The 12,993-nt window shown below is 34.5% G+C and overlaps 2 protein-coding genes across 2 annotated transcripts; both read right to left on the bottom strand.

Annotated features, from left to right (window-relative positions):
• Positions 1 to 508: 508 nt before the first annotated feature.
• On the bottom strand, positions 509 to 1,726 carry LOC133329985 (uncharacterized). The gene is made up of 2 exons (XM_061538444.1): positions 1,568 to 1,726; positions 509 to 571 (listed from the first exon to the last, which is right to left on the bottom strand). Exons 1-2 carry the CDS (start codon positions 1,724 to 1,726, stop codon positions 509 to 511), a joined length of 222 nt encoding a protein of 73 aa, XP_061394428.1.
• A 2,692-nt stretch (positions 1,727 to 4,418) lies between these two features.
• LOC133329984 (uncharacterized) lies at positions 4,419 to 6,152 on the bottom strand. Its single transcript, XM_061538443.1, has 7 exons — positions 6,000 to 6,152; positions 5,764 to 5,894; positions 5,576 to 5,699; positions 4,944 to 5,348; positions 4,755 to 4,877; positions 4,546 to 4,676; positions 4,419 to 4,479 (listed from the first exon to the last, which is right to left on the bottom strand). The coding sequence occupies exons 1-7, from the start codon at positions 6,150 to 6,152 to the stop codon at positions 4,419 to 4,421; spliced, it is 1,128 nt and encodes a 375-aa protein (XP_061394427.1).
• Positions 6,153 to 12,993: the final 6,841 nt, after the last annotated feature.

Genomic DNA, 12,993 nt, shown 5'->3' with positions numbered 1-12,993 from the left:
GATTTTTAAAGAATATTTTATTGTCTCCATATAGACCACTAAGGCGTGGATTTTTAAAGAATTTTCAAAACCCTCAGATAGACCACTATGGCGTGGATTTTTAAAGAATTTTCAAAACCCTCAGATAGACCACTATGGCGTGGATTTTTAAGAAATTTTTAAGCCCTCATATTGACCACTAAGGCTTGAATTTTAAGAAAGACCTCATGTACACCACTAAGGCGTGGACTTTCAAAGCCCTCATATAGACCAGTAAGGTGTGGATGTCTTAAAAAATGTTTACAAATCCTCGCCTAAGTGGTTTATATGAAGGTTTTAAATGCTTAAATAAGTTTTTATACCCTCCATATGGACCACGAAGAAGTGGAGCATTAAAGTCTGCATTTAATTTTTAATTCGAATCGAATTTACATTTTTTTATGCTAATTCAAACATAAATATTTTATTTACAATGCAATCTAAATACAAAACGAGCTTAAATACTAAATCCATTTTAACGTTCACACAATCATTCCTTTTTGGTGGTAGCCGTCTCTTCGCCATTTATTTTCCTCCAGACAAATTTGGCAAACTGAAAATAAAGCAGGAGAGATTTTTATATTACAATATTGAAAGGATTTTAGAAAACTTGCTTGCACACATAACAAGACATTAAGACATTTTTTAAACAGATGCCAACACCGACAACACGAAATATGGGCTTCTTCGATAAAAAAATTTGCAATCAGCACTTCATCCACTTCAAATGGATATTCATATGGTTCTACATAATTATTTTAAAAAGCATAGGAAGATATAACTATCCTTGCGGAAATTTGCTGGTCCATATCTCGGAATATGTAGATTTCGCATGAAAAATGGGGTTTGGTTGAGATTAGGGGCTCATATCGGTAGGGCTTATCTCCCTGATCACGAAAATATAATGCTTTTATGGGGGAAATCCATACATTTCGAGATATGGACCTCTGAAGTTTCGAAATTCATATGCTTATAACTTATTAACCGATGGATATAACATGGGCATGGTTGCAAAACGGGCACATTAAAATTTCACATCAATAGTTTTATTTAAAAAATTGTCCAGAATAGCCGGTCGGACTACGGACAGGTGAAAAATCAGCTACGTGATTACATTATCTATGGAAAGGTGGAAAATTCGGCTACGCGATCGAAAATTTCTTTTAAATTAACATGTTTTTCAAAATAGCCGCCCATATTACTTTCAGCTGCATTTAGATGACAAAGTTACGATCGCATAAATTACGGAAATTCAGAGGCCCATATATTGGAAAAATTCTTATATATTTTTTTTTGTGATAAGGGAGACATGACCAATATGAAGTAATGAGGTAAATCGGAGATCAGCACCTTAACTCAAATAGAGCCGAAACATGTAGGTACAGCACTATATAACGGGCCTCTTGAGCTGTTTATGGTAAAAAATTCAGAACGATCTGTGATATACACAGTTTTAGAAGTCCATCATTTGGTCATTTCAGAACATAATCGTTGTTATATCCAATTAAGGACTTATTACGAATTTCAATAAAAAATCATTCCCACTTACTGTCACCACTGGTAAATCAATCTGCTCGTGTTCCTGCACCAGAGACCGGTTATTTTGCATTGCATTCCATCCCCAGTGAGCGGCAATAATTGTTGGCACCATCACAATTGTGACCAGATTGCGGGATACAAAACTTGGATTTGGTTTTGGTGGCTGCATTTTGCACTGATTTCAATGTTGTTTTTATTATTTACTTCGTCAAAAGAAAAAATGAATTCCGTCGTCTTTCAAGTGATTACGCGAAAACATATGTTTTTGTTTGGATTGTTGTTGTTGTTTTGCGAGTTTCACATGTGACACTGACAACAGTGGGACGTTAATAAAATATATTTGTAAATAAACACAAAATAAGAGTGCGTTTAGACAGTTACATATAAATCGCCTGAATTTGTATTTTTTTAAATGTATTATATTAAATAAAATGTTTATTTAATATAAAAAATTTACTATTAGACAATTATTTTAAATATTATTGGTACTTTTTTGAGAAATGGTTCATATTTTGGTGTAAAACAGTGTTGTATTTGAAATTATCTCCAATGAGCATAGAATTTCGAGCAAATCGAGACAATAATTGGATTTCATTTTAAGGGTTATCCATTTCGATGTTTTAAAAGTGAACGTAAACTATATGATATAACATTTTGTACCCACCATAAGATAGAGTGTATATTAAATTGGTCATTCCGTTTGCAACACATTAAATATTCAAATTATTTTCACACTGCGCCAAATCCTGAAAAAAAGAAAAATACATTAACTCATTCCACCTATTGGCCGACTATAAAGCCGAATTTAAAGGCATGTCTTTATTCGGCATTCTTGCAAAATTAATGCGGCTATGCAGGATAACTTTAACTGGTACAGGGTCAGCAGTTGAAGTCGAAAAGGACCTCTCGGAGCCCTTCAATACCGAACGAGGATTTAGACAAGGTGACAGTTTATCGGGTGACCTTTTCAACATCCTGCTGGAAAAGGTCATACAAGATGCAAAAGTGAACAGAAATAACAGCATACATATGTTACTCGCCTACGCCGATGACATCGACATAATGTGTCGTACATTGCGATAGGTAACAGACACCTTTAGGTGTCTGCCAAAGTGGGACTGTCAGTGTATGGCGACTAGGCCAAGCTGATGGTATATACGCACAAGATGTCCAGTAGACTCATACCAACTGTGGAACTTGAAGTAGTCAACGATTTTATATACCTCGCTACTGCTATAAACAGAACTAATGAGATCAGTTTTGAAATTCGGAGAAGGGTAGTCTCGGCGAAAAGATGCTACTATGATCTGAGTAAGCAATTTAAGAACAAGACCACCTCTCGCAAAATTAAACTCACACTCTACAACACGCTGATAGCCGTGCTGGTGTATGGACCTGAAGCATGGGTACATGCACAAGCAGATGAGGCATCTCTTGAAGTGCTTGAGAGAAAAATCGTTTTTTTGTTCTATGGAATAAATGTTCTGTCTCGGGCCAGCTAAGTAAGCAAGGCTATATATTCTTGATCAGAACAAACTTTAATACCGATTTTTGCGTGGCCGTCTGTCTGTTAAAATCACTGCAGATTGCAATATTTAAGATTGAGCTTTGACATTTTGCTTATATCAGTCGGTATTTAGGGATTTCTGACACGTTTTTTGACCGAATTGGCAGTAATTTGGTATGTTTGATTATCAATGGGTATCGAATCATCCTACCGAAAATGATCAATATTGGTACATTTTTTAGGTTAGTCCCCATATAACGGTACCCTCCATTATTCGGTATTTTGGACGTTTTAGACACGTTTTCAAAAAAATCAACTGTAAATTTATAATGTCAATATCGTCATTCAAGTCTCAATTTAATACGTTGTGCAAAATGTCGTGTTAATTGGACAAACATTTGGAGTTGGTGCACCATTTATGTAAAATCGGACGAAAATATATATGGGAGCTATATCTAAATCTGAACGGATCTTCATGAAACTTAGCACACATCATTCTAGACTCAATTCAGTACGATATGTCAAATTACGGACAGATCGAAAGATAAGTATGGAATTTGGTGAACCATTTGTCTTAAATCGGACGAAAATGTATATGGGAGTTATATTTTAATCTGAACAGATTTTCACGAAACTTAGCACACATCATTCTAGACTCGATTCAGTACGCTATGCCAAATTTCGTGCAAATCGAAGAATATATAGGGTCTTTGTTGCACCATTTACATTAAATCGGACGTAAATATATATAGGAGCTATATATAAACCTGAACCGATTTTCACAAAATTTAGCACACATCATTCTAGGCTTAATTGAGTACGCTGTGCCAAATTTCGTGCAAATCGGAAGTTATTTAGGGACTTTGGCACACCATTTACCTTAAATCGGACGAAATTATATGGGAGCTATATCTGAACCTATTTTTCCCAATTTCAACAGGGTTCGTCCTTGGGATGAGATGTGCCAAATTTCATCCAATTCGAATAATAAATGCGACCTTTACTTTGTTTACAATTTAACATGGACAGACAGAACGGACATGCATGAATCGATTTAGAAAGTGATTCTATGTATATTCTCAAAAGGAACTATGTGTCTATTCCTTTTGCCTGTTACAAACATATGCACAAAGACACAATACCCTGTAGCACAGTGTGGTGAAGGGTATACAAATCCATGCCTAATTTTAGGCCTTACATAAATATTTGTAAATTTTGTAAATTTATAAAATAACTAATAAATCGATCTTCAATTATCAAAATTTTATTGAGTTCCTTTAAAATCATTTTCTTAAATCAATTCTTTGGATATTTTTTTAATTTACTATAATAAATTGTGTTTCCTTTGGGCTCCTTAAATCTCACGTTGTATTTTTTGTTTTATCAGTTGTACTTCATGTTTTATAACATGGGGACTGAAAAAATAAAAAAAATAAAATTTATCAAAATAAGACCCTATAAAAATACCAGAGATTACTTACTAATCATTGGTAACACCACAGGTTATGGCAAATGTCAATGGGCTGCAATATTCCGGCCGAAGGCAAACATTATGGACCATATTTGCCAAGCCAAAGGGAAATAGAATTCTGGCAAATGGTATCCGCAATAAAAATTTCAATATTTTATTTTCGGTATCGAAATTTTCTATTTTGATAATATTCCATAGGGTATAGATGGCCTGTATCACAGCATAACTGAAGATATTCGATTGCGGATATAAATTGTAGCAGAATCCGGATAAGAAGGCCGATATAATGTGATTTAGATTTTTCATATGCGGATATTTGCGATTTAAATAGCAATGTGTAAACTGTAATGGAGGGGGAAAAAGTTTAGATTATATGAATTATACAAAATATTGTGCATTCCGACTCACCCTATATATCCCAATATAGGCTGTTAGCAGAGCCATTGATCGTATGCGGAAATTTTTAATTTTAGCCAAAAATTTCGACTGGTCCTTAGCTACATTAACTCTGCTCATCAATGCCTTGATAATATCCAATGTAAAACCTAGTAGGAAATAATTCCTCATACCATGTACCAGATGATGTTGGCAACTCATCTTCGGATGTAGCTGACATTTAGAGTGCTCTGAATTTTCAACTTCTGGAACCTTGGGATTTGGTTCTAGAAACCAAAATCCCTTGAGATTATATAAATATTTGCCCTGCAGTATTAGGGCGCTGCAAATCATAAATATATAGGTTTGTAGATACTTCGAATCGGCAATTAGGCGGCTCACGAAGTTGCGGCGCCTCAGGAGGAATGTTTCGATGTTCTGAAAAAATAAGCACGATTTTAATAAATATTTTTTTCAGGGACTATATGAGGCGAGGATTTTTTAAAGAATATTTTTTCAGGGACTAGCAAAGGAGTGGATTTTTTAAAGAATATTTTTTCAGGGACTAGCAAAGGAGTGGATTTTTTAAAGAATATTTTTTCAAGGACTAGCAAAGCCGTGGATTTTTTAAAGAATATTTTAGGGTCAGGGTTAAATATACTTACACACTGAAATATACTAGTTTCGAAAAGTGTTCTCGTTTTATTCGAGGCCAAATTATATAGACATCCACCAATAACAGTCGGACAATAGAACGATGAATAGTATCCGAAATGACCTAATAGATACCTAGAATTGAAAATAATTTAAAATATGTAAAATTATTTCGAAATTACAAATTGTTTTTATTTACCTTAAGGTACAAATTAAAACATCAACACTATAACCGACACCACCACCGATCACTGCGCATTCTGCATAGTATTTCAAGGTTTGACGTAGCTTTGCTTTATTTATGCTACGAAAGTGTATAAGCATCGGTAGCTATCCGATTTGAGGGGAAAGAATGAAAAACAAATCAATTACTTTCGATTAGCATTAAATATCAACCTTGAACCTAAGGCTTTTAATTTTTTTTTGAGATCTTACCAAACAAATAGGTGCAAAATATTTGAAATTCGATAATAAATATAGCGGAATATCCTTAAGGCAATGATTGAGACATGACTCCTGATGTATTCCCAAGGTTTGACAAGTTTTCGGCCCGATTTGCTCTGCAAATAATTTACTAAATGCTGCCATAACTTCTAAGGGTTGGAATGAGGAGGGCGATATCCGATTTATCTTAACACTTCAAAGGTAGCTGTCAAACTGATCGAGTGTTTAAGTTCTGTAATTGTACTTCCAAAGTACGCTGAGCTTTAAATTGTATTAATTAGCAGAGACAGAGAAATGAATATTAAATGAAGAAAAGAGAATTGAAAACAAGTTCCATTCTCAAAAACCATTATTTTAGGTTCAACAGACTATGATTTGAAATGCCAAGTAGAAAAATTTAACACACATCTTTCTAGACTTAATTCAGTACGCAATGCCAAATTTCGTGCAAACCGAACGATATATAGGTTTGTCTTTACATAAAATATATATTATATCTAACCATTTTTACGAAATTTAACATACATCTTTCTAGAAATTTAGTACGCTAAAATTTCGTGCAAATCGAAGGATATATAGGGACTTTGGTGCACCATTTACCTTATAAAAATATATATGGCAGCTATATCTAAATCTGAGCGAATATATATATATATATATATATATATATATAGGGACTTTGGTGCACCATTTACCTAAAATCGGACGAAAATATATATGGGAGCTATATCTAAATCTGAACCGATTTTTACGAAATTTGACACACATCTTTCTAGACTTAATTCAGTACGCAATGCCAAATTTCGTGCAAACCGAACGATATATAGGGACTTTGGTGCCCCATTTACATAAAATCGGCAGAAAATATATATGGCAGCTATATCTAAATCTGAGCCGATTTTTACGAAATTTAACATACATCTTTCTAGACTTAATTTAGTACGCTACGCCAAATTTCGTGCAAATCGAAGGATATATAGGGACTTTGGTGCACCATTTACCTAAAATCGGACGAAAATATATATGGCAGCTATATCTAAATCTGAACCGATTTTTACGAAATTTAACACAAATCTTTCTAGACTTAATTCAGTACGCAATGCCAAATTTCGTGCAAACCGAAGGATATATAGGGACTTTGGTGCACCATTTACCTTAAATCGGACGAAAATATATATGGCAGCTATATCTAAATCTGAGCCGATTTTTACGAAATTTAACATACAACTTTCTAGACTTAATTCAGTACGCAATGCCAAATTTCATGCAAATCAAAGGGTATATAGGGACTTTGGTGCACCATTTACCTAAAATCGGACGAAAATATATATGGGAGCTATATCTAAATCTGAACCGATTTTTACGAAAAGTGACACACATCTTTCTAGACTTATTTCATTACTCTACGCCAAATTTCGTGCAAATCGAAAGATATATTGGGGCTTTGGTGCACCATTTACCTAAAATGGGACGAAAATATATATGGGAGTTATATCTAAATCTGAACCGATTTTTTTCAATTTCAATAAGGTTCGTCCTTGGGCCAAATAAATGAGCTGTGCCAAATTTCATCCAATTCGGATAATAAATGCGACCTGTACTTTGTTTACAACATGGACAGACGGAACCATGTGTCTATCTCGTTTCCTTGTATCCTGTACCACAGAAGGGTATAAAAATCCAAGCCTATGTTGGTTTGAAAAAAATAGTATTTGAAAAATCCAAGTTAAATTTTTTGAATTATTTTTTTTATTTGAAATTAGTTTCTTCGGAGACCACAGTGTGGTGAAGGGTATAAAAATCCAAGCCTATGTTGGTTTGAAAAAAATAGTATTTGAAAAATCCAAGTTAAATTTTTTGAATTATTTTTTTTATTTGAAATTAGTTTCTTCGGAGACCTGTTTGTTGTTGTAAATTTCTGAAGATACGTTGCATACGATATGGGCTGAAAGGAAAGCAATATACAAATTTTATTTCAAATAACAATAATATGTTGAAATTTTACTTACTAATTATTACTTATACCATTAGCCACCGCGGATCCCAAACCACTAGCATATTTTGGTTTATAAACACTCATGTGCACACTATGGGCCATGGCAAGGGGGAAAATTAGCTGTCCGTATGGCAGTTTTAGTAAATATTTCAAATATTTATTATCACATTTCGCATTCTCAATTTTCAAAATATTCCATACGGTACGAACGGAATGCATTAGAGCATAATGGAGAAGGGATGCTTGAGGATATAAAATATAACTAAGACCAGCTAATAAGGCGGCGGAACAATGATTTAATAAATCATTGCTTGCAGCGTAGTGGTTGAGAAGGCAATGGGTAAGCTGTAGAAATGAGAACAAATACATTACAAAATTTTTGAAAAGCCATAATAATATTTAGGTTACTTACCCTATATATTCCCACATATCCGGGGAAGAGCAATATTGTTGCCACACGAAAATGTTTTAACTTATTTACGATTGCCAATTGACCCTTAGGCACAGGCATTTTATTAAATAGTGTCTTGATGAGATCAAGAGCCAATCCTAATATGAAATATTTTTGCAAACCCTCCAATAGATGTCGTTGACAGCTTTTCTTGGGATGCAAGTGGCATTTGTTATTTTCATCATTATTTTCCATTTCAAGTAATTTTCGATTTGGCTCCAGTAGCCAAAATCCCTTGAGATTGTATAAATATTTTCCCTGTAGTATTATGGCACTACAAAGCATGAAGATGTAGCATTGTAGATATTTGGAATCTTGAATGGCTCGGCTGAGAAAATTTCTACGCATTCGAAAGAATATTTCAATGTTCTGAAAAATTTAAAATAGAAAATAATATTAGAAATTAACAATTAAAAGATAAAAAGTCAAATAAAAATCCACCAAAATTAACATATCACAGATGAACAATAAAAACAACAATAATATCCATGTAATATTAGGTTACATCTAAAACTGAACCTGGTATACGAATGTCCGAAAAACACCTGATTTGCTCGAAATTTATCATTAGTTTCGACATTAATCTCTTATCAGTTTAAGATCGATGATTAATTCCTAAAGCTTCTCGACATAGAAATTATTTAATCATAGAAATTTATTAACAATATAGACTCTATATTGCCCTTTGATGCTGGACTGTCCTCCTCTTTGGAAAATATGGTTTTTAATATTGTTTTTATATATAGATGACTTAGCCTGTGCTAGTTGATAGGGCATGTATCGTTGCCTAGAAACAATGTATCCTTGAATTGTATGCAGTGGTTGGGCTCCTTGCTTATTTAGTATTGGCATTTTCCTCTGGGTGGCTCTATTTTGTTATCCTCATGTGTTGATGTATAGATTGATTTTTTAAATATCATGGGGGGTGTATTCAAGTAAAAAACACTTCAATCATACTTCATTAGTACACCAGTTCTGCTATCATTGTTTTTATTCCAGCTAAGTAGATGATTGGCCAGTCTACTGTAGTCTGTCCTAGTTGATAGGGCTGTCATCTATCGTTGCCTAGAAACAAAGTCTCCATAAGTTATATGTAGTGGTTGGGGTCCTTGCTCATTTAGTGTTGGCATTTTCCTGTGGGTGGCGCTTTATCCTGCCATTTCAGTTTTTTGTTATCCTCACATGTTGGTGTATAGTTTGATTTTTTTACCAATATTAGAAAACCACTTTCATTATACTTGATCATCAGTTTCGCTGTCATTGTTTTTACTTCTAAATAGATGATTGGTCTACTGTAGCCTGTCCTAGTTCTTGGGGCTGCCATCTATCGTTGTCTAGAAATAACGTCTCCATAAATTGTATGTAGCGGTTGGGGTCCTTGCTCATTTAGTGTTGCCATTTTCCTCTGGGTGGCGTCGTTCATATTTATATATATATATTTTTTTTGTTATCCTCATGTGTTAATATTCGTGCTGAGGTTAATTATTATCTCAAGAATAATTGAGCCGTTAATGGCTTCGGACGCCACCTGTTGATATAAATATTTCATGGCGTTCGCTATCGACGCTGGAATATATAACGCGGTCTTCGCTCTTAGCTTGTTGAGATTCTATCATTAAGTCGCATTATACCTTGGTTATCTCAAACAGTTCTTTCGTTGGCTTTATCTATATGTCTGTGGTAAGAAGATTCGTTCGTTCGGATGGACAATGGAATAAGAAAAGAAAAATGTGTGTCCGAGGGCTTTGCTGGCAGGAAGGACATATATTTAAGATTCCGGGAACTATATACTCTCGATAAGAATTAAGAACATTATCATAGATTGTCTAGGAAGAAGCTTCTCGCAGTCTGAAATTGCAGGATTATGATAGTTTTAGGTTTTTATTGTAATTGTATGACTTAGGAGGCCTCCATTGTTGAATAGATCGAAATGATGTCTTAGACGCCTTCGCGATTCACATAAAGTCCTGACGTATGTGTCGCGGAAGTGTTTGGCCTCTTCATGACAGGTAGGCGACATTTGTCATCTAATCACAAACCGTTGCAATTTGGAGGGCATTATTTTTTACGTTTGGATCTCCACTATTTGTTAAGGATGAAGCCTACGGGGCCTAACGAACGCGTCCAACCAGGTTGCGGATAGTAGGAAGCCCAATGCTATTCTTTGGGTAGCTATGAATACCAAATATAGTCTTGGAGGAATTGACCGAGTTCCTATGGTCCCAGGACTGACGAGGCGAGAATGGCGCCTTATAATTATTAAGTTCAAAGATCTTAGGTCACTAACTTCCACAGCGACCTCCCTAAAGTGGGTGTCAAGCAACCTCGTGCCCATTAATGTTCTACGGCTTGCAGTCTGGGTTCCGAGGGTATTAGAACCGAGCCTTGTTGATACTTGGGCGCCTCAAGAAGTATTTCAAGTTTGCCATGGTACGAAGCTATGCCATGTCCGACTTCAAATCCTCACTAAATCCTTATTCTATGGAGCCGAATTTTAAACAGACGTCCTGCATACTACTATTATTAGCAGTACGATATCTCCTAGCTATCTTGGTGACTCTTCCAAATCAAGGTGAGTCCTCTCAGACACTGAGTAGGAGGATCCAAGCTCCATCTTCACAGCCTGTAGTGAAGTCTCGAGATATTGGGGTCGATGAGCTCCCCATCGTAAGGAGAGATGAATCATCGGAACGGGGAACCACTAAACAGTCATTCAGTTTTGCTTGAATGATTTGATCCGGTATATAGGAGTTTTCTATTTTCAGATGTTGCATGATGGTATGTTTGGGTGGGATTACGGGGAATAATCTGCACTACAGATTGAAAAGCATATGTATCGTGTTAGTCTGAGATAGGTTAAGTCATATTGTCATACTTAGTTCTTAAGCTACAATTTTTATATTAATTATCCGTGCTGGAAAAGATCTCTCTGTTCATCACTGGTCTAGGTTTATTTCTTCAGGATTCCTAGTCCTCTGCGTTAAAAGTGTTCTTCTTGAATTCAACTAATAAAAATAATTGTCCCAAGTATTTTTTTACTTAATCATTGATCTACTTTAAATATACGGTTCACTTGTGATAAAAAAATATCTGAGAAACAAATATTACTCTTAAAGAAGTTCCTAATAGGTTTACTTACACTTTGTATAAAAGCGCTTATCGATAATTCTTGAGCTCGTCCTGATGAAAGGTGTATTATGAAGCCAGCTAATAGTGATGGCATATATACAAAACTATATAGACCAAATCGTCCGCGTAGATTTCTGTAATTGAAAATGGTTTGGAAATCGATATTGTATATTCAAAGAAAACTTTAGGTACTTACCGTATTAGGCAAATTAAAATATTTATGGCAAATCCAATGGAACCACCCGTTAAACAACAATGTAAATAATATTTAAGGCACTTGCGGAATTTTTTCTTATCCAAGGAAGACAAGTTTATGAGAAGTGATACCTTTTATGAAAATTTTACGAAATTAAATAATTTTTAGAAATAAATATTTTTTTTTTTTTTAATCCGAACTATTGATTAGGAAAGCCGAAATACGATCTTCAATTTTCATCTTTGTATTATAAAAAAAAAACATTTAATTTAAGAAATTGTTCAATGACTACCTTGGTATTACTTTAATCTAGGCCATTCCTTGATACTCACAAAACATATTGGAAAAAAATATTTCATAGTTGATCCGATATAAAGTGGCAAATCTTTAAGGCAATGTATGAAACAGCCTCGGGAATGCAATGACAGACTTTGACAGGTTTTTGTTTCAACATGATCTTTGAAAAATTTACTAAACGATGTCATTTTCGACGTGTGCCGATATTGAAGTTTTTTTTCTATTCCAAATGGTTCTAAGGTTTTTTACACACTGCTGTCGAAATCCGGAAGAACTTTTAACACCAAGTATTTCAAATGAATATTTAAGCAACAAATTATTTTGTAAAACTTAAAAAAAAAACATTGCGTACAGTATGACGTATGTGACTTTAAAATTCCCTACATGAAATGAATGGAATGGTTCAGATCAAAAATCGTAATGCGGGTTTAATTTGTTTTTATGTGGAATGAAAGAGAACGATCACTTATCGTTAGAATTTCACAAACTATGATATGTAGGATATGTTCGTCGGCCGCCTCAGCAATGATATTTAACCCAAATTCCAACCGGATTTGAAGTGATCATTTAAACCCCATACAAAATCTATGAAAGCTTTTAAAATGACATGGAATTTTCAAGACGTTATAATGATCGATCAACTGAATAGGGGGCATACAACTGTGTAGGGTATACAATTGTGATTTGACTATAATTTAAATTTGACAAAGTAATATACAAAACACTTCGGTTCTCGATTAGGCCACGCGACTTATTACGGACTCTCTCTCTTTCTCTCAACATTTGCTTTGCTATGCGAGTATGAATATATCCGTACTGACTTAAATAGATAAACGTCACTTTATACTCATTTCCGTTAGGAAACACTATTGAAGCCATTAAAAAAATGTAATCTCCTATATTCTAAAAACGCTGG

Source organism: Musca vetustissima, unplaced genomic scaffold (assembly GCF_032173495.1).
Source record: "Musca vetustissima isolate MV318-11 ecotype Yass unplaced genomic scaffold, APGP_CSIRO_Mvet_v1 utg1260, whole genome shotgun sequence".
NCBI classification, from domain to species: Eukaryota; Metazoa; Arthropoda; class Insecta; order Diptera; family Muscidae; genus Musca; species Musca vetustissima.
This window is presented reverse-complemented; position numbering and strand designations above follow the sequence as displayed.